This window comes from Podarcis bocagei (genome assembly GCF_964188305.1).
Source record: "Podarcis bocagei genome assembly, chromosome: 2".
Lineage (NCBI taxonomy): Eukaryota > Metazoa > Chordata > Lepidosauria > Squamata > Lacertidae > Podarcis > Podarcis bocagei.
Genome location: NC_138126.1, coordinates 57,274,350 through 57,294,864, shown reverse-complemented (window position 1 = coordinate 57,294,864; position 20,515 = coordinate 57,274,350). Strand labels below are relative to the sequence as shown.

The 20,515-nt window shown below is 44.4% G+C and overlaps 2 protein-coding genes across 6 annotated transcripts in view; one reads left to right on the top strand and one right to left on the bottom strand.

Moving 5' to 3' along the window:
* Positions 1-8,917, top strand: part of TWF2 (twinfilin actin binding protein 2) — a 59,783-nt gene extending 50,866 nt beyond the window's left edge. For 2 of the 4 annotated variants that reach the window (XM_081185189.1, XM_081185190.1), the window contains 5 exons: positions 1,776-1,832; positions 4,688-4,813; positions 4,958-5,108; positions 5,770-5,891; positions 6,856-8,917. In XM_081185189.1, coding sequence (XP_081041315.1) covers positions 1,776-1,832; positions 4,688-4,813; positions 4,958-5,108; positions 5,770-5,891; positions 6,856-7,023 — 624 coding nt within the window. In that variant the 3' untranslated portion in view covers positions 7,024-8,917. The remainder of the gene's footprint in view (positions 1-1,775; positions 1,833-4,687; positions 4,814-4,957; positions 5,109-5,769; positions 5,892-6,855) is intronic. The other 2 variants (XM_081185191.1, XM_081185192.1) reach the window with 1 other exon arrangement.
* Positions 8,918-18,703: 9,786 nt separating this feature from the next.
* LOC308582246 (hyaluronidase-4-like) overlaps positions 18,704-20,515 on the bottom strand; it is a 36,207-nt gene continuing 34,395 nt past the window's right edge. For both annotated transcript variants that reach the window (XM_081185187.1, XM_081185186.1), the window contains exon 4: positions 18,704-19,754. In XM_081185187.1, coding sequence (XP_081041313.1) covers positions 19,362-19,754 — 393 coding nt within the window. In that variant the 3' untranslated portion in view covers positions 18,704-19,361. The remainder of the gene's footprint in view (positions 19,755-20,515) is intronic.

Sequence of the window (20,515 nt, the reverse complement as noted above, 5' to 3'; positions counted from 1 at the left end):
TAGAGTAATTTGGGGGGCGGGGAGGTCAGGAATCAGTGGGACTCTAGGGCTTCCTTATTTCTCAGCCTGCTGGCTTTCTTTTGTGCCATTGCAAGAAGGTGAGGGCTAAAGAGTCTTTTTAGCCTCTGTTTTTATTACCTTACATTTAAAGTAAGTTCAAACTCACTTCCGAGCTACCAAGTATAATAGTAAGTTGCCTAGTTTGTTTATTCATTTGATTGTATTTATAGTCCATGTTAACTTCAAGCAGCTCAAAAGCAGTATACATAGTCTTCACCCCAACCCGAACTATATCAAAACTTGTAGGGTAGCGGAGGCTGAGAGATTGTGACTGGCCCCAAATCATGCCATAACTTTGTGCATGAATGGGAATTTGAACCCTGGGCTCCCAGTCCTATTTCAACACTCTATCCACCATACCACACTGGCTCTCATTTGCTTGGGAACTTTGTTTATTCAGTGAAGTGGAGGATATGTGGCTGAACCCCTGTACATTTTCTTGGCTGGTCTTTCCCTGTGAAAGTGGGACAGATTCTGTTGCTAGTGCTGCCTTCTTATAATATGAACCGAGAAATTTTCTAGAAGAGGGAATGCTGACCTGAATAGCGAATGGCATTCTTATGAAAGTGCATAATGTGACATTTAGTGTGAGTGTGTATTGGGGGAAGATGTTAATGCTGCAGATGCAGACACAACCTCAGCCTTGCAGACACAACCTCAGCCTCTTTGGCTTCCCAAGGCCATTGTCCAACCGAAAGCATTTGGCCACATTTTTCCATGGTGTTCCCTGCCCCACCCCTTGTTTGACTCTTATTATACCGCTCAACAAAAAAAGTAATTGTGTGCTTTCCATTGAAAAATGACCACATCCTCTTTGCGCACAATAACCTACATCAACACTTGAAACCTCTTTCCCTGCCGTTGTGCAATCAGTCACGTATGCTTGCTTGGCCCCACTGAGTGCATGCTCGAGACTGTGGGGCTGAAGCCATCATCTTCAAGTCCAGCTGGGTTTTGAAAAGCTGGCTGGTTCCTCCCCCCCCCCCACCCCCAAAGTCAAGGCAGAACCCATTGCAGAAATGTCACCTCCAAATAAATGGGCATCTGTGCCTAGTGAAGCAGCTCTTCTGTATCTGAGGTGGTATACCTGTTGGCAACATTTTAGACTAGGAGTGGGGAATCTCTTTCAGCCTGAAGACTATGTTACCTTATGGGCAACCTTGGAAGGGTGGGCACATGCCAGTGGTGGGTGAGGCCAGAGGCAAAGGTAGACTGAGCAATGGGTGTAACAGCAGGCTGGATTCCAGCCTCACAAAAGCCAGAGGTTTTGACACTATACCACACTGCTCTCTATCTGTTTAGGGAAGCTTTTAATGTTTAATAGATTATTGTATTTTAATATTCTGTTGGAAGCTGCCCAGGTGGCTGGGGAAACCCAGCCAGATGGGCGGGGTATAAATAAATTATTATTATTATTATCATCCCGCAAACAAGGACACATTCCAGGCAGGCAAAGGCACTCTTGTGGTGAGGCAGAGCAGTGAGGTGGGTGGGAGGGCACAGCTGGGGGAATGTTTCAAGGGCCTAGAGGGCCGCATTTTTAACCCATGGGGCAGATGTTTTCCACCCCCTTTTTAAGGATTGTGTTCTCCTGGAGTGCTTAGCGGCCCTTCTTGGCTATTAGCTCAGCCCACAATATGTGAAGACTTTCAGGTAACTCTTTTCTCTTGTCTCTGTCACAATGTGACTCCGTTTCCCTACGTTCTGCATGACAGATGGTAGTGGGCTGTTGCTGCTGCCCATCAGTGGTTGAATACCCTCACCTTGAGGAGGTAGGCGGCGTTGCCTGCATTTTGCTTTCTGCTCTCGCTGGGGGTGTGGTGGGGGATTCTTTCTCTTGATTGCCAGTTTGGTTGCATCCTTCTCTGTGTTCTCTCAAAGAAACAAACATTCCCAACAAACCAGAGTTCCGTTCCTGTGATGCTCACCAAGTGAGCGTGGGTCCCATTTTTCTAAATGGCCTTGAGAGAAATAAGTTCCCTAATGGGAGATGTGGATTTCTAACAGAAAGAAACTGATTCCCCGCCTTCCTTTTTGGAGTGGTTTTGGTATATACTGGTGAGCGAGTTTTGCTAATAGGGCATTAGAGATCTTCACTAATTCAGGGCCTATTCTGTGGAGGATTCCTTGTAACGCATGTAATTGCTTAAATGCTATCGTGATAAATGTGGCACAGAGTGAGTGCTCCTGGATAAAAAACAACAACCACAGGAATTCAAGATAAATATGTTAAAGGGGGTGTTTATTTTTGAATTTGAAGGACATCAGGACAATCCTTACAATTCAGCCAAAGAATGTGGAAGCCTCTCCCAGTTTCTGTCTCGTGATGATAAACTTAGTAGGCTGCTTTGGAAATGCATAGATAATGCCTCTGTATAGTAAGGATTTGTGCAGGTGAGATTGGGAGAGTGTTCCCTACACTGTGGGCAAGAGTTAAACTTACTTATTTACTGCATAGCATTGAATGAGACCATCCCTGTAGTCTCAAGTCCAAGCAGATTGCTATGTGATCTCCTGGCTTCCATTTTAAATCCTGATCCTCATTCGAATGCTGGGGCTGGCTGAGACAAAATGTTGGCCTTCAGAGCATTTTCAAAAGATTGGGGGAAGCTCCAGGCCTTGGTTAGAAGCTAGCAGCAAACCAAAGTGAGGTTAAATGTGTGGTTGTGTTTATCTCGCCCTACCACCACTACCTTCTGAATAAACAACCATGGAAATGGAAGTGAGTGATCAGGATTGAGACTATACCATGTGAAGAGGGAGATTTCACCCTCTCCTGTGCTGCAGTCCCAGTGAAAATGCCCCCCAGACATCTGCTGCTACCCTCAAGAAGAAAGCTTCTGTTGATGCTTCCTTCCCAGGACGGGGTTGCAGAAGTGGGGAGGAATCCCAATTGTGGCAGGATCTGTAATTTTTGTGTATACTACATAGGACTGTTCAGGACATTTAAACTGCCATTCACCACCACCTCATGTGGCTGCAAGTTCCTTAAATGAAGAACTACTTTCTTATGTCTGTCCTAAATGGCGTTTTCACAAGTTTGTCTTGTAGTTTTGGGTTCTCTGCCTCCTTTGTAGTTAGTAATACAGGGGTAGCCAACATGGTGCCCTGCAGATGTTGCTAGACTCCAGCTCTCCTCAGTCCCAGCCAGCGTGACCCGACTGGCTACTCCTGAAATAATACAGCATGATCTATTTTAAGTAGTATTATTTTCAGGCATTCCACATTTCCGGCTTTCTAACTGTGTCACTCATGGATTCTTCTACAGACCAGTTCCTTATTCTGATACTTAATATATTCCAAATTATATATGGGCAGAGCTGGGATTTTAATAATTTTTCATCTACCGGAAAATGACATTTCTCTCTCACGATAAAAAGCAAAGCCTTGCTTTCACTCCTTTATCAAGAACGAAAGTGAAATATTGATAGTTACTCAATGAAGCGTGTGACCTATTTCTTGCTCTTCTATAAAGCAGGAAGCAAAAAGCTAATGATTTTTCCTCTGGTGACACTATGCAAAGCCTTATAAGGCTGTGGTCTACAGCCACTTGCAGTTATTTTGGAATGAATTTATTATTATTTTAAAGCTAAGAGAGACTGCCAGGATGTGTGTGTGTTAGTGCACCAAAGTCGCCAGAATTAGTCACAACATTTCCCCTTCTTAAGACTGTATTTTAATTATTATTTTTTAAAAAACATGTGACATTTGAACTGCAACAATTAACCAATTTCATAAATCTAATGAGAAACTTCCTTTCTCTCTCCTCTGTAAATCTTGTCCCACCCCTCCACAAAAAGACTTCTCTGATTTAAAAACAAGGCAAAACATGGGCAGATACAAAAGAATATGGTGTGTGTGGTGGAGAGGGGTTGGATAAAGATCGGAACAGATGTACAATTTGGTTTTTAATGAAAGCTTCTATTCAGAACATATGGAATACACTTGACCAAAAATTGGGGAGGGATTGCATGTGTTTTTCTTTTCAGCTGGGCTAATGTTAGGGGCTAGCTCAGGGAGCCTGATTTCTGGGTCTTTTGTGCTGGGCCCCATATCTTCTGCCCCTTTCCTCAACTTAAACTTTGCTTTTAAAGTTGCTGGCAAGACCCCAGCCACTCACCGTCTTAATTTGCTCAGAGACCTAAATTGGCGCATATATATATATATATAATGAGAACACATGCAAATTTCTTTCATATTCCATTTCCCAGAGGGTTTTTTAGGTACTGAGAAGCGCCCCTGCTTGCAACTGCCTACCAAACCTGGTGGTGGTGTTTTGAAAGCAGACTTTGCCAGTGCCTCAATGCAAATATTGCCCCAGGATTCTTCTTCTGTCCTCCAGACTGATCCTTTTACTCTGCAACTGCATCAGTCTAGGGAGCAGGGCACCAGGCTTCTCCACTGGTCCTCTCCTTGGTCCAGCATTGTGGACAGGCTCCATCCCCATGTGCCATGGCAGCTGCTAGCAGCCCCTTGCCACAGGCTCTTTCCCTTCCAGGATGCATCAGCTTCTGAGCGCCCCGAGCCCCAGCAGCATGGCTTGTGTTTTGCTGTCACCTTTGTTGCTTTCCTCCTTCCTTCATTTCACCTCTGTTCCTTTCCCCCCATCCCCACCCCTGTTAAACAGGTCAAGACTGAAATCAGCGTCGAAAGCAAACACCAGACCCTCCAGGGACTGGCTTTTCCTTTGCAGCCAGAAGCTCAGCAGGCCATCCAGTTACTAAAACAGAAGAAGATCAATTACATCCAGCTGGTGAGAAGTCCCTTTTTCATTATTCGGTTTGGCCTTTTGAACGCCTCTTGGACTTCTGTGCAAGCCCTGCTTGTTCAAAGGCTCTTGGTTTCCCCCGAGCCAAATGTTGTTCTGAAGTGTGTCCTCTTGCCTTTGTTTATACAGAAGCTGGACCTGGAACGGGAGACCATAGATTTGGTCCACACCAACGCCACTGAGATAGCAGACCTGCCTAAAAGAATTCCTCAGGATTCGGCCCGTTACCACTTCTTCCTGTATAAGCACTCTCACGAGGGAGATTATCTGGAGTCAGTTGGTAAGCTTTGGCCAAATCTACAGCCTTGTCTTTGTATTTTTTTTTACAGACCAGAATTTTGCTTGCCCTTTGCAAACTGTATCTGTGCCTGTTCATTCATTCATCCTTCGTTCCCTCCCTCTAGACAGGCATAGGAATTTATTTTCTGAATGTATCAAAGGGCTCTCCCCACCAGTGCAGATTCTTCTGTCCATGAATCTGGGGAACTGTGAGAATGTGCCTTTTAAGTCCTTTCTGATGATATGTATTTGCTGATGCAATTTTTCCAGTGCCAGAAGCCTCATAAGCCATTGGTTTAGTGCAGTGATGGCCAAACTTGGCCCTCCAGCTCTTTTGGGACTACACTTCCCATCATCCTTGACCACTGGTCCTGTTAGCTAGGGATGATGAAAGTTGTAGTCACATAACAGCTGGAGGGCCAAGTTTGGCCATCACTGGTTTAGTGCAAAGAATTCCAATATAACCAATACTAGAGCTTTTGAAAACAATACAGTACATGAAAAGGAAGATGCTCACCTGCAAAACTTTTTCCTACTCTTTGTGTTCTGCACTTCCTTCCAGTATAGTTGTTGCATGCATGGTTTCGCTCCCTATAGTTTTGTGGAATTAATCATGGCCAGACCCAGGGATGACTGACTGCCCTGTTTTCTCTTCCTTGCAGTATTCATCTACTCCATGCCTGGTTACAAATGTAGCATCAAGGAGCGCATGTTGTACTCCAGTTGCAAGAGCCGACTGCTTGACTCCGTGGAACAAGATTTCTGCCTAGAGATTGCAAAGAAGGTAAGCCTAGGCTGCCACCACCCCTTGACCCTTAAATTTATATTTGATGAAATCCTCCTCCTTCTATATGGACACTGGGAGCTGTGGATGGTGTGAAGGACTGGTGGGACAATAGATGAAGATTCTTCCAGAGGAATTCCTCAGGATCCAGTATATAACTTGGGGAAGTTGTCCCGACGGTTAACATTTGGTCTTAAAAACCTTAAGACCAATCATTAAAAAAATATTTAAATACTTTAGTAGCAGAAGATCAGCTAGAGAGGCAGTTGGGCTTTTGGATGACAAGGGTGTCAAATATGTGTTAAAGAAGGAAAAAGAGACTGCAGGAAAGCTGAATGAATCATCTGCATCTGTCTTCCCAGCAGAAGATGTAGGGCAGATCCTGGCCATCTAAGGAAACTGTGCCTTGTCCCTAAGATCAGATTGCAGATGGGAAAATTGCTGATTTTTTTAAAAAAAGGATCCAAGGGATTACAAGCCAGTTAGCTTAACTTGTGTTTTGGGGAAACTGGTGGAAACCTTTATGAAGGATAGAATTACCAGGCATCTGAAAAAAGAGTTCTTTGCAGTCATGGGATGAGAGGACAGGTCCTCTCTTAGATGAGTAACTGCTTAAGGAAAAGGAAGCAGAGAATAGGAATAACTGGATAGTTCTCACAGTGGGCGGGGGGGGGGGAGGATGAAGGAACTCTTGGCCAAGAGAAATTTCAAAATTGCATGGCTGACCTATGAAATGATGAGGATGAGGAGCTGTGATACTCAGATTCTGGAGATGAAAAGTAGATCTGGTTGGAAGCAACATTTTAGAGTTGCTGCTGGATGGTAGAAACGATTTTGGGAAAAGAGGTGGACGAGAGAGGTAAGAGAGTGGCATTACGAGGAAGACAGTCCTTGTCTCATCTGAGATGTAGGTGTTTTCAGAGGCCAAGGCCAAGGACTGCATCTCCTCTTTCCTCTTTGCCAGATTGAAATTGATGATGGAGCTGAGCTGACAGCAGAGTTCCTGTATGATGAGGTCCACCCCAAGCAGCATGCCTTCAAGCAGGCCTTTGCCAAACCCAAGGGGCCTGTGGGAAAGAGGGGACAGAAGCGACTTATCAAAGGACCAGGCGAGAATGGTGAAGACAGTTAAACCCTCGTGGACAGGAGGACGGGTCAGGAAAGGGGCTGTGGGTGCCTACCAGCCTCCGGAATCGCAGCTCCAACCAAATCCACCTCTCTGCATCTGAGCCTGTCCACCGAACTCCAGAGCTGTTTCCTCCATCTCTTCTTTCAAAGTCGTCTCCACCTGGTTTCATTAGGGGGAGGGAGGGTAGGAATCTGGGGGCAGGGAGGGAGAGAGAGAACCTCCAAGCCATTTCTCTTCCTTTTTGCTCTGTCGTTGTGTAAATCCTGGGATGGGGGAAAACAATAACTGTTCTAGATTGAAATGACTCTTTAAAACTGATGCTCCTGTTTACTGCCTCATATTGTGACCTGGTTTACTTGGAAACGGCACCGCTCAAAGGATTTTCTTCACCACTTATCTGGGGTGGGGTATTCACACGCAAAGAGCAGAACTCTACCCACCCCCACCCCCATAAAAACACCCTCCAAATACCTTTTCTCTCACTGTTACAAAACAGTGCATCAATAGTCTTTGGAAATTCCCATACCATTAATGTCATGCTTTACCAAAATGGCAAGTTTGCCTAGGAGTTGACTCAGTACTCACTATTTGAGGTTTAAGGAGTGTGTTCCAGGGATTAACACTGCAGCAGGATCTCCCCTCCCCCTTTTTTGTTTAAAACCTTGGAGTTGGTGGGGGAGGTGCCAGAGGTTAGTGGGATTTGCTCAAACGACACAGGTGTGTTTTTTGGATGAAGAAAAGCTGTTCATCTCCAGGCAGTTGAAGGAGAGGCTGATAGTTCCTGATAGCCGCTCTCATTTCACCAGTGAAGAGGCTTGGCGTCCAGTTCCAGGCCTTACCAGGTAGCCTTGTTTGTGGCGCCACAAATCCACATACAGGTCCTGGGTTTCACTGTCCACTTTTATGAGTTTTGTAAAGCTGTTTCTCCCCCAACCTCCTCTGCCTCACTTTGATGGCTCATTGCCTCACGCTGTTGCAGCCACATGAGAAGACGAGAGCAATTAGAAATCAGGAAGTGCAATCCCTGCCCAGTTCCTCTTGGTTGGCTCCTTGACATTCTTAATTTAAGGCTGCCACTTCTTCTTTTCATGTCACCTCCATGTATAGCTCTGGTATGCTTTACCACACGTTGCCACACCAGCGCCTCATCTTGCAATTGGCTCCCAGCCAAATGGCCATGTCAACTTACCTAGCTGTTGCTCTGACTTACAGGAACTGCCTTTTCTCAAGCTAGATGGTTCCAAATATTGCATTCAGCTGGCTGTTGGCTGTGAAGCCTTTGGTCTCCTCAGCCCGGTGATGTATTTGCTCAGGTGTCGTCCTCCTCCTCCTCCCTCAATCGTGACACCTGCACTGGCACCTGTAGGTTACGATGCAAAACCAGGCTGATCCTTAGCTATACAGTAAAGCTTTGCCAAGCTAAGGGAATATTGGCACTTCCACAGGATGCTGAACGCTGAACGGGTTGTCTTCTTCATGGGATGCACTTTCCCCATGACAGATGTTGTTCACTGTGGCAGGAATGTTCTGTGCCCCAGAGTGGTTGCTGCAGATCTATGTAAACCAGGTGGAAGGAAGGGGGAGGGGAGTGTGACGGTGTTACCCATGTGCAGGGGGGCTGGAGCAGCTCATGATGGAAGGGCAGTTGCATTGCCAGGGGTGTTGGTGGTGGAAGAAGTCTTCTCGATCCACTCTGAATGCAAGAGTAGAGGTAGGCCCTGACTCAGCTCAAGCCAGCAATGTGACCCAGATTGGGGACTTCTGACAGCCATTGTAGTAGATGACGATGTGTTCATTCCATGGGGGTCACTGAATTTAATGTGCATGATTAAACTTCTCCTTCTGACCCCTGGGGAGCTTCTTAGTGGTCTGTTTTGTATCTCATAAAAAAAAACAACCTCCACACAAATGCTAAGCCTTTTTTCTTTCTTTTCTTTTCTTACATAGCCAGTTGTGTGGTGTTAGCTTGATGGCTTTGAATCGTGATTTCTTCCCTGCCCCTCCCTCCACCACCCCCCTTTTATGAAGTCAGTGTATTCTTTTGAAGTCTACAGAAGAGGCAGATAAGTTAAGCAGCCAAGAATGCTGCAACAGTGGTGAAGGAAAGAGCCTGGGTTTTCTCCAGCTCGCTCATTCCCATGGTGGAAACAGCTGGGACTTGGGCCTACGAGGCAAGAAAGGAAGGGCAGGTTTCTCGAAGTTCAAAGCACACTGCCCTAGGGCAGTTTCAAGTATCTGGCTTTTTAAAAATGATTTAAATAATACAGAACAGCTCATGCCATGATTTCAGCGGAGTTAACTCTCCCATAATCTTTTTATTTTCCTGAGAGGTGTGCTGGAAGGATTTGGAAGGACAGTCTCTTCTGACTTTTAAGAATTTCCTCCACATTGGACAGCAGGCCTTGCTTCCAGTTTGTAACGCTCAGAAGACATTGATTAGGTTCAAAGTTTGGCCTAGCTCAGCATGTCATGTTCAGCCAACAGGATCCAGATTCAAATAGGGATATTGAAATCCTCTACTGGGGGTTTCCTCTCTCTTTTGCCTATATTTTCTGTGACCAAAACCCAAACTGTCAAGCTACATTCAGGGACTGCAGTAGTAGATTGTATCACTCCTCCACCCCCAATTCTTGTTCCTAGAGCACCGTAACTGTTGACAACTCTAGGCCAGGAGTTGCCAAGCTGGTGCACTCCACATGTCAAACTCCAGTTCCCATCAGCCCCTGCTAGCATGATGGGAGTTGCATTCAAACAACATTTGAAGGCCACCACACTGGCTGTCCCTGCTCTAGGCTCCCCCCCCCGACCACCATTATTTGGCTTATCCCTAACCCCCCACCTCCCGGTAACAATCCTGTGGGGCAAGTCTGCATTCTAGGTGGAGTGTGCTATGCACGTGTGGGGTTATCTAGCCCACCTGTGCTTTCATTCATGTGCTTCTGGACGTTGCCACCCTCTGTGGGCATTTTTACTGCCACTGTGAGACATAGTGAATCAGCAAAAAGCTTTCTTGTCTTGAGATAATGCATACTGGTGCCTCTGTCATCCCATTCCCTCAGGAATGTGCAAGAAGTCAAACATTTTTAAGAGCATCTACCCAAGGCCCCAAGCAAAGGGACACCCAGATGTGAGCATTTGCTGACTCAGATGTATTTTCCATTCTGTAGCTGGAAGATGGTAACCAGCATGTCACAGAGGATACATTTCTTTGGGATCCCCACCACTGCCAAAGATTAATAAAACAAGGATTTCATTCCATTTTAAGTTTGTCTAGCAAGGTCACTGTTGACATGTTCTCTGCCATGTTCTGTTTAATGGATTAGCCCCGTGTCCCAAAGGAATTTGGTGGCTAAAGCAACCAAGACCTAGCTTGGCCTTGTATGATACTTGGACTCCATTAGATTGGTCTGAATCTATTTTTTTTGCTGTATTAATACAGAACATTACCATGTAATGGTGATGGTCCAATCAGCAGTCTCTCTTTTTTTAAAAATGATATTTATTAAAAGTTTAACAATTACAAAAAAGCGGGAAAAAGAGACAATAAAGAGTTACAATACATCAAAAAAATAAAAAACAGAATATAAAAAAGGAATTCAACAATACAAGTCAATAAAAAAAGAAAAAAGGGAAAAAACAAAACACAATACATCAAAACCACAAACAAAAGCAGACAAAAAATTTAAAAACCATTTCCAATATTCCCATATCTTTATCTTTCATTAACTTGTTTCATCGACCTCCTCACGCCTCCCTTTTTTGTATTCTAGTTATTAATTATCTCAGCAAATCCTTTCCATCTTTCACTATATTCTGTCATTAAATTACCTTAATTTATTTTAACCTTACCTTACCATAAAAAGCCCTAAAGCTTAAAACTTAAAACTTATTATACATAATTCCTTAAAGCATTTCTACTAAAGCCAAATAGTTTCATTCCAACATTTTTTCTAACACTCATTAATTTTACAAAAATTCTCTAAATGAATTTTTAAACTTTCTTCTAATCTTCATCAATCGTCTCTTCTTCCTGGTCTCGGGTTTTGTCAGTCCTTTCTATCCCTTCCATCTAGTCCATCAACCTGGTGACCTTCTATCCGAGGCTCTTAAGTCTTTTCCATGTCCCTTCTGCAGGTCTTCTTCATATTTATACCTGCACTTTACTTTGTCTTCTGCTGATCTTATTCTTAATTTCCTTCCTTTCTCACTGAGGGGTAGATCTCGGGGAGACTCCAACTTGACAGTATCTTTATCCCTTCTCGACAGGTCAGCCCATTCTCCATAGTTAGCACTGAAATCCAAAAGGTATTTGAAGGCATATTTCAAAGTCCCTCCAAGGTTAAGGGCCCCCACAACTCCAAACTCCCCCTGGCCCAAAACCAGATCCCAAAAGTCAAAACATCCCTGCATAGGCGGATCTATCCAGCTTCCCATCTCCAAACCAAACAGTACTCCATCTCTCCAAATCTGACTTTCTCCAGGTTCAGTCGTCAAAGACAACACCTTATGTTCCTGCAAGGCCACAACTCTCTCCATTTCTGTTACTTGAGGTTCAGCCACAACCTCCTCCTTTGTCTTCTGCACAACTTGCTCCATATCTATTACTTGAGGTTCAGCAACAACCTCCTCCTTTGTCTCCTGCACAACTTGCCCTGTCAAAGCAAATTCCTGGATTGGTTCCTGCGTGGTTTCTATATAGGTATTCACTGTTTGTCCAAAATTGCTAACTGCAACAGTCATCAAATCCATCTTCTCATGTAGCTGTTCCAGTAAAGCACTTGTCTTGCAAAAAGCAAGCACTAAAACTTCTTCTGGGCACATTCTTATTCAAGGTCAAATGTCTGGTTCTCACGATCTTTAATCTCCACAGCTGTAGAATTCCCCAGATCGACTCCAGCAACAGTTTCACAAGCTCCCTCTAGAGGAAACAATTTCTGTTTGTATCCGTCTTTTTAAAAGCAGATCCAGCAACAAAATTCCTTTCGTTTTTCAGATATTTTGTTCCTTTTAAGTGTAAAAGGAAACATTGGTATCAATATGTTTCTCTTTTTTAACTATCTGTCAAAAAACGTTTTATTCACAGTCAATGAACTTCCCCAAAGCATCTGTCTCTGACACCCCGTTCCCAGGTTCAAGACGGTGGAAATTTATCTTTCTTTACTCTCTCTCCTGCAGGTTTAAACAGTCTAAGATTTCCCCCCTCTTCTCCTGCTTCCAAGGGTGGTTTGGTAGTTTTAACTGATGGAAATTTAGTCCTTTACAAACGACTTTCCAGACTTTAGCTTGCAATGTCTTTGCTTCAATCTATTTACAAAAGCGGAAGGCGGACTTCCTGTTTAGACCTTCCCGCTTCGGTGCCAAATTAAGACGTTTCATAATCCAATTTTCCGTTCTACTCACGGGTAGTTGTTTAAAGTCCAATTGTCCACAGGAAAAAGTCAGCGCTCTCCGGCAACAGCAATGCGGCTTCACTCCGTGAAAAGAGCAGTCGATTTGAAGCACCGCGCCGCTCACCCCATGTCGCTCCGGATTCCCGAAACCGGGTTTTCCCGCGAGTAGGGGAGGCGCAAAAGGTGCCAGCCGAATCCCACGTCCACAGGCTTCTCCTGCCTGTGGTTTTTAGTGGGTCTCCGCCTCGCCGTGGCGGTCCAGACCCTAGTTTCACGAAGCGGATTCCTCCCGGTCAGAGGAAATCTGCCATTGCCGGAGGCGCTAACCCAGAAGTCCTCAATCAGCAATCTCAAGTGCATGATCAGTTATAATTTAAGGACCTATCAGAACTTCCATGAAGGAAAGAGAGAATTGGTAGCCTACATCTCAGTACTCCCTTTCTTGTCTCATTTTCTCCTCTCCGCTAACACTAAAGGCCAAATCTCAGGATTTCAGAGAGACTAGTTACAGAATTGTTGTGTCTCCCACTGCCTACCCACTGACCCATGAACATGACTGGCCCCTGTGGTTACTCCACTATGCGATCTAAATATCTGGAGCTTCTCTCTTTTAGGGAGGGGTAACCCTTGTTTCCAAGGTGACGAGAAGACTTTCAAAATCAGCCATGCTGGATGAAGATCACAATTATGTGACAATCCCATAAATATCCAGCCTTCCCGCACCCCATCCTTCACAAGTATCCATCCAATCCGCACAATAAAAAACTCCCCCCCCCCACCTTACCTGTTTTGGAGGAAACACCCCAGCACTGGAACGCTTCTAAGCTGGAGAGGAATGTTACTCAGAGCATGGGAGATCCTTCCTCCCGTGGGTATTCTCAGGTATCTCTGCTTGTGGAAATCATTTCCCACCCCTAAAACATTCTCCAGATTTATTAGACTGGATTAGAATCAGTGAGTCAAGATAACGCCGTAATTTTGCCATCTAGGAGTCAAGTCAGAAAAACAGAAGACATGGTTTCTTCCCTTTTAAAATGTTTCAGTTTATTTTAGTGGGCCCACTAATATTGCATCATTATGGTGGCCAAGGTAGTTGCTGTACTTTCATTTGGAATTTGTTTTGACTTGAATCATTTTGGCGCTATATGGAAGCCCAGGGGCAATGTTTTGAAGGGCCCCAAAGTGGCAGGAGCCCATAGAGCGTTGAGACTATGCTACTACTGAAGAACGGTAGAGTATTCCTGCACATGCTCAGTGGAGCCTGCGATAGGTTTAGTGCACACTCTGCTCTAGCAGGTGCTTAGCTGTAGTGGCTGAAAGGCAGGGCCAATGGACAGCGTGGTAAAAGTGATCGCAGCCATCACTTGACTGTAACTTGCCACAGTGACGAGCAGGCCAGAAACTACCACTACCTTATTCACACTAACAGCACGCAGAATCTTAACATGAGCACCAGAGGTTTGGAGAAACTTAGGAAATGCACATTCCTGATTGGACTGGGTGATGATGTGGATTTGTAGATTATGGGGGAGGCAGGGCACACTGTACTGAATGCTGTATTTTCTAAAAAATAAAAAGTATTTTTAAAACAGTTGGTTTTTGTGTATTTCTTTGGTAGGTTGAGGCAGCTGCCAGCCCTGTTTTGGCTACTTGAAAGTTCACTATGCAAAGACCGCAATCTGGCAGAGACTCAGTTCTTGGTGATACCAAGGTGGTACTTCCGGTGGCTAGTTCTGTGCACCAAAGGGAGATGGTGCTCCATTTGCTTCTAACAGCCCATTTCCCAAACTCTGTCACTGCTCAGTTTACTGACTTGTTTTGAGAATGTTGCTGATGTTCTTCTGCCTTCTTGGCTGGTTCCAGCACAGCAGAGTGTATGGCAAGTGGAGAAATGTGAGATCTGTTTCTTTTGTTGTTTTGCAGCTGCTCAGAAAAATCACAAAATATCCCTTTGATTTAGTGCATAGAAAAGATGTTCATCATCAACATGCGCTCAAGGCTGAGAGCAACTTGCCCAAGTTAGAGTAGGTGTTTTGCAAGAGCATGAGGAGGAAGAATATTCCTGTGAAATAGAATGTACACACTTGACCCCAAGTGTACTTAACTTAATAGTAGCTGAAACTTGACATTTTGGTGAGTATTCCTGCTCTGAGAGATCTTGAGGACGAGTAGTTCTATTTGCTGTGAATTTTGTAATAAGTAGGGTAATTTCCTAAGTGAGTAGAAAGAGGCATTCACCCATGTAATCTGGGTGGCTGCTCCCAGACTCGGGAGAAGGTAGACTGGCTCCCTCTTAGTGGTCTTTCCACTAGCAAATGGAAGTCCTTGTTCCAACAGGTTTTGCGGAATTGACTGCTTTTAATGAAAGGGCTGGTGTTGTGTTTTTTTTGTGATTATTTGTATGTTTAAAACCAATTATATATATCGAGTTTTAATTCTATTAATGTTTAATTGTTTTTTAATAGCCCCCCCCCCATTTTTAGCAATTCTTGTTTTTATCTATAAGCTGCCCTGAGTCCCATTTGAGGGGTGGGGGGAGTGAGGTATAAATAAATACATAATATGAATCCTGTTCATGTTCCCAGAATCAAGCCAGAGCTGCCATGCACATAATGGGACACAGTTATGGATCCTGTTCTTGTTCCTGTATGAGAGTCGTTTCATTCTGAATCTCTTTATTCTCAGCACTAAAAACAGCTTGTGGCTAACTAGTTTTAGGCACCTGTATGATAGGATGTGGGTTTCTTTAATAAGCTTGATGTGACATTCTGGCACATTGAGGTGAGTGAGGGGGACACTAGGAGGAAGACACAGAAGTTCACATGTTCTGCACATGATAGCAAGTCTGGCAGGTGAGGTCATAAGAAATATGGGTTGAGTGGCAAGGTCTCCTCATAGCAAAGCTACCCCCCAACTGCTTTGCTAGGACTGCAACTCAACCCAGCTTATTTTCAGCCCACATTCTTACCACACCAGTTTGGCCATGGGTCTTTGAGGGCTCAATTCATGCAATATCCCCCCCACCCCACTTTTACCTACTTACTTAATCTTCCTGTAAACTATTATGTGTGGCATAGTGGCCTGTTTTCTAGATTGGAAAATGCACTCTTGTTGTCTTTCGTATTGGCTGCAAAAAAATTGTCTTTCACTCTTGTTAAAAAAAAAAGTGCTTTACCTCCAGGGGCATTAATTTTCAAGCTAACATGTCCACTCACCTATTACATTTCAACCATATGTAACTGCTGGTATTTCCTATGGTGAAGCAGCAGCGTGCATCTCCCATCGGTTGGGGGAACAGGACATGATTGTGTGCCAATAGGCTGGGACTCCCAACCACTTGCCTAATTGTGTGTATGGAAATGGATGTCTCCCCATCACCCCTTCTGGTGTTCAGCCTTGCAAACCCCAGTGTGTGTGTAGCAAGCAGGTGTGTAAATTATGAATCAACCCCAGCCGATAACCATGCGTTCAGTTTATAGATAAAGGTCACTGTACTAATTTAGTCAAGCCTTTTCCTTAAGCGTTTGCGGTAGCCAGCTTGACAACAAGAATACAAGTTTGTGTCTCTGGAATGTGCAAGGGACAAGTCGGAGCAAAGGCAGGAATGCAGACCCCTCATAAAAAGGGAGATATTGTCTATAGCCAGCATGTAAGATCACCCTAATTGCTCTAAACTTAACCAGCAGTGTATAATCGTTAACTTTGCTGCAACTCTGTGGGAGGGCCAGAGCCAAAGGAATGTGATTGCCAGTTCCACAATACAGCAAGTGCTGGCTTGTGCGCAGTCAAGTCTTCCTGCCCATTGATTCAGACTCTTGTTTTCATTGATGCTGCATGCCTTGGTTGTATTCTGGCTATAACTGGGGGTGCCACCTTCTTTTCATGAAATCTTCCATGCCTTCAGCAGCTGTGTGATAACCAGGCATTAAATAGGTTTTGCCAAGGTTGGGGAATGCGAAACATGCTGAATTCCTGCCTGTCAACACAGATATGGAAGCTTCTGTTTTCCATTTGGGATTGCCACCCTTTCTCAGTCTCTCTCCTGGGGTCTCTCGGTGCTTAAAAAGAGATAGCAATCATTGCCTACTGGGTAGATTTTGGTGCTGCTTAGCTTGCTTTTGAAGGTAGCTCTGAATATCAATCAGTTCAGCTGGAGCACTGGAAGGAGGTAAGGTGGCTTTGCAAATGAATGGACTTCAAACTTATTTGTAAGCACAGACTGGGCAAAGGAGGCTTCTGAAACTTAATGAAGACACAGGTAGGTTGCCTGTTGTTGTTTTTTTTTTTTAAGCAACACACACACCAGATGTTTTCATCTTGATCCTATTGGTATTTAGCAAAACCTCCCATTCTCAGTCTTTTTGGGTCTTGTAGGTAATGACCTAGTTACTTGAAGACTTTATCCACGAGACAGCCTGGACTCATAACAAATTTTAATTCCATCTTGTGGAAAATAATGTTGTCCCTTAGATTACATAAATTGGTTATCCTTGGTTTATAAGTCCCTGGAACCATTTTTCATGATTACAGGGGACAGATGCTCTCTAGGGGGATGGGGGGGTGAGGAGTCTGCTGTCTTCTAATGCAGGGATAAACACAACTTCTGTATTCTGACCAGGTTTTACACTCGCACACCATGTCCCAGAATGCCAGCCTTGTAATGGGTCCCACCACCACTTTCCTAGCTTTTGCCAATGTATTCTTGCAAAATCCAGGAAGTGGAAGAATAATTCATTTGATGATGTTTGTATATCAGTGCCAGCAAGGAAATGAACATACCTTTTTGGCCTTGTATTGGAAAATAAACACCTGACTTTCCCTGGCAATTGTGATCAAAAGGTGTGGTAAGCCCCTCCCCTTCCCATGCCTGTTAAAAGTGGAAGCTAGGATTGGACCTCCTCTCTAATCCTTTGTTTTTTGATCTCACAAGCATAGGACAGAAAAGATTGACTTGTTAAGGCAGGCGGAGGAACTACTTCAACGTTGTCTGAATGAATACTGAAAATTACATGGCGTATAACGAACCAAGAATAAAGTAAACTGAAGCGCTAGCGATGGGATGAACATGAATGCTTGCTATCTCAGCATTTCCCAGGCCATCTTTCATGTGTTACTATTCTCCCATCATGGCTTAAATGGATGATTAAATATTGTGTAAATCTAAGTTGCAGCTTTTAATCATCTGGAGGGCCACAAGGTTCCACTTTCTGATCTAGATCAATCTTGCGGCTGATACTTGGGGGAGCATCTTACTGCCCACCCCCTGCCTCTTTTTCTATATGTAGCAGCAGCCCAGGAGCAAAGGATAAGGTGGTAGCAGCAAAGATCCTTCCACTCACTCCTCCTTTTCATGACCCTTTGTTTGTTCCTGTTCCCATCCCTGCTGCATAGCACAGACAAAAATGGCTGGGCCTGGGCAGGGGGAGAATTGATAAAACCAGGAGAGGACCTGCTGAAGGGAGCTGTGTCCTTGCTTCTCCTGCAACATTAGAGCTATGTGCCTGTGACTCTAGATTTGAGTCAACACCATGCACAGAGATTGCGATGGCGGTGGCAGCAGCTCCTGAAAACTCTGCTACAGGTGTTGATGAGCTACAATTCTCATCAGCCCCAGCCAGCATAGTGAATGACCATGGATCATGAGAGCTGTGGCCCTGCAAATGTTTCTGGACTACATGATCCCTATTCCTAAGGGAAAGATGGGGAACATTTGCTATTGAGGGCTGTATTCTCTTACAGGTAATTGTTCAGGGAAGCAGGGAAGCTGTGGCCAGGGCTGAGGCCAGCAGGGGAGAAGAACCACTTCTTTTCTTCCACCCTTCCTTTCTCCCTGCTCAGCTGGCTGCCGGAGAAGTAGATCGCTGTTACCAGGAGTCTAACCTGGTTCTCTTGCAGAAGGCCTTTGGAATTAGGCTAGGTCTGCAGGTGGCCCACCCCAGTCGAGATCATAGTTTCTCATCTGGTGCTCCACAAACTCCATTCAGGTTGTCAAACAGTTTAGAGTATCTATTTGGCTCTGCAGTTGATTTATTCTTTGTGGCAACTGAGATTAAGGCTTTTGACCTGAGGTTACAGCTGACAAACATGACACCTGAGACTACAGAACTTCGCTCAGAAAAACAGGCGCATCCATCGCAGTTGGAAAACAAAGACTACTCTTATGGTCAGTCAAGAACCTCCATGCACCCTATTTTTACACGGTCCATGAGTTTGTGGTAAGGGGGACGTCTGAGAGCCACTGATCTTGGTGGTTATGGCTTTCAGTAGGTGACAATATTGAAATGCTAGGTCAATCTGTGTCACATGAAAAATATTTAATTTAGAAAGTTTTTTTTCATCTTGCCCCCGCTTAATAAGAGAGGTAGCTTGACGTATACAAACAGACAGACAGACACACATCAGTTAAACAGTACCAATCACATTTGGAGGACTCCTATCTGGTTCAAGTAGGAAATGTTTCTTCTGTATAAATAATTTGCTTAAATACAGTACAGTGCTGTTAAAGGTGACTGTGCCATTATTTAACTGTTATAAATATCAGATCCTGACTGAATTAACTTTTGCTTTTAAAAAAAACAATTAGAAAACTATTGTTCTTGTCACAGTTTAGGAAAATATGCACCGCTGAATATTAAAGCTGCAGCTATGCTGGTGAAGAGAGTTACAAAACTTTAAAAGAAAATCTTCAGTGTATTGGAAGAATAGAATCCTGCATAGGTCATGGAAGTTGTTGGAGGGTAAAATCCATATGTGCTCACTTTTCCAGAGAAATACAACAAGGAGAAGGAACATCAGTGGGAGCCACAGATCACTTCACAACACCTTTGTCACCAAACACCATGCTTGTCTTGGTCTTCCCTTCTCACCACTATGCAGAGGGTCGTGGGATTCACTTCACCCCTGTGGGCTTCACACAAAAAATCCACATGTATCACAACTGGTCCAAATGGCTCACAAACAACACCCCCACAGTGTGGACAGGAGCACCCCAAGAATTAACCAATCACTTGTCCGCAGCCAGAAGCCCTGCCCCCGGGCAGAGCAGCGCTCTCCATTCCAGCCCTGGTAACAGTGACACACAAACTCTTCTCTCATTTTGTCCTCCTGCCAACGTCTCAATTGCCCCCTCACCAGCACTCTGGTTTGGTTGCCCTCTGCTATTGTTTGGATCTGGAAGGTGTCAGGGCTGAGGTGCAAGTAGCTGTCCGAGTCCATCCATCGGCGAACGCAGCGGCCGTGGCTGTTGCAGATCTTCTGGCTGCAAAGTTTGGTTGCCGTGGTCACGTTGACAATATAAGGGCCTAAGGTGCTATTCAGGTAGTCCTGAATCTTTAAGCAGTTGGTCTGTGAGGGAAACAGTTATTACAAGAGTTAATAGCTATAAATGCCAGAAAGTCTGCGATGCAAAACTATATAAATCTATTAGAAAATACTGGAATTTAATTGTATTGGGGACTTGTTTATTCCTATTTGACTAGTGCTTAAAATGTCCTAACTGAGGCTGGGGTCCTGTGGAATTGAATAATAATAATAATAATAATAATTATTATTATTATTATTATTATTATTAATACCCCACCCATCTGCCTGAGTTTCCCCAGCCACTCTGGGTGGCTCCCAATCGAATATTAAAAACAATACAGAATTAAATATTAAAAACGTCCCTAAACAGGGCTGCCTTCAGATGTCTTTTAAAAGTAGGATAGTTGCTTATTTCCATTACGTCTGATGGGAGTGCATTCCACAGGGCAGGTGCCACTACCGAGAAGGCCCTCTGCCTAGCTCCCTGTAACCTCACTTCTGGCAATGAGGGAACCGCCAGAAGGCCCTCAGCGCTGGATCTCAATGTCCAGGCTGAACAATGGGGGGTGGAGATGATCCTTCAGGTATACATGACCAAGGCCACAAAATCCTTGCAAAGCGGTTGATTCTGCCTTAAACTTATTCCCTTAGCATCACATGGGAGGGTCTGTGACAGGAAAGGTTTTGTAGTTCATTCTGTAACTTAAATATAGCACCTGAACACTGGCTGCATACCAATGCCTAGGCCAAAAGTTCTGATGACAGTGGCAAATCTGTATCAGGGGTGCAGCATTTCAGACTGT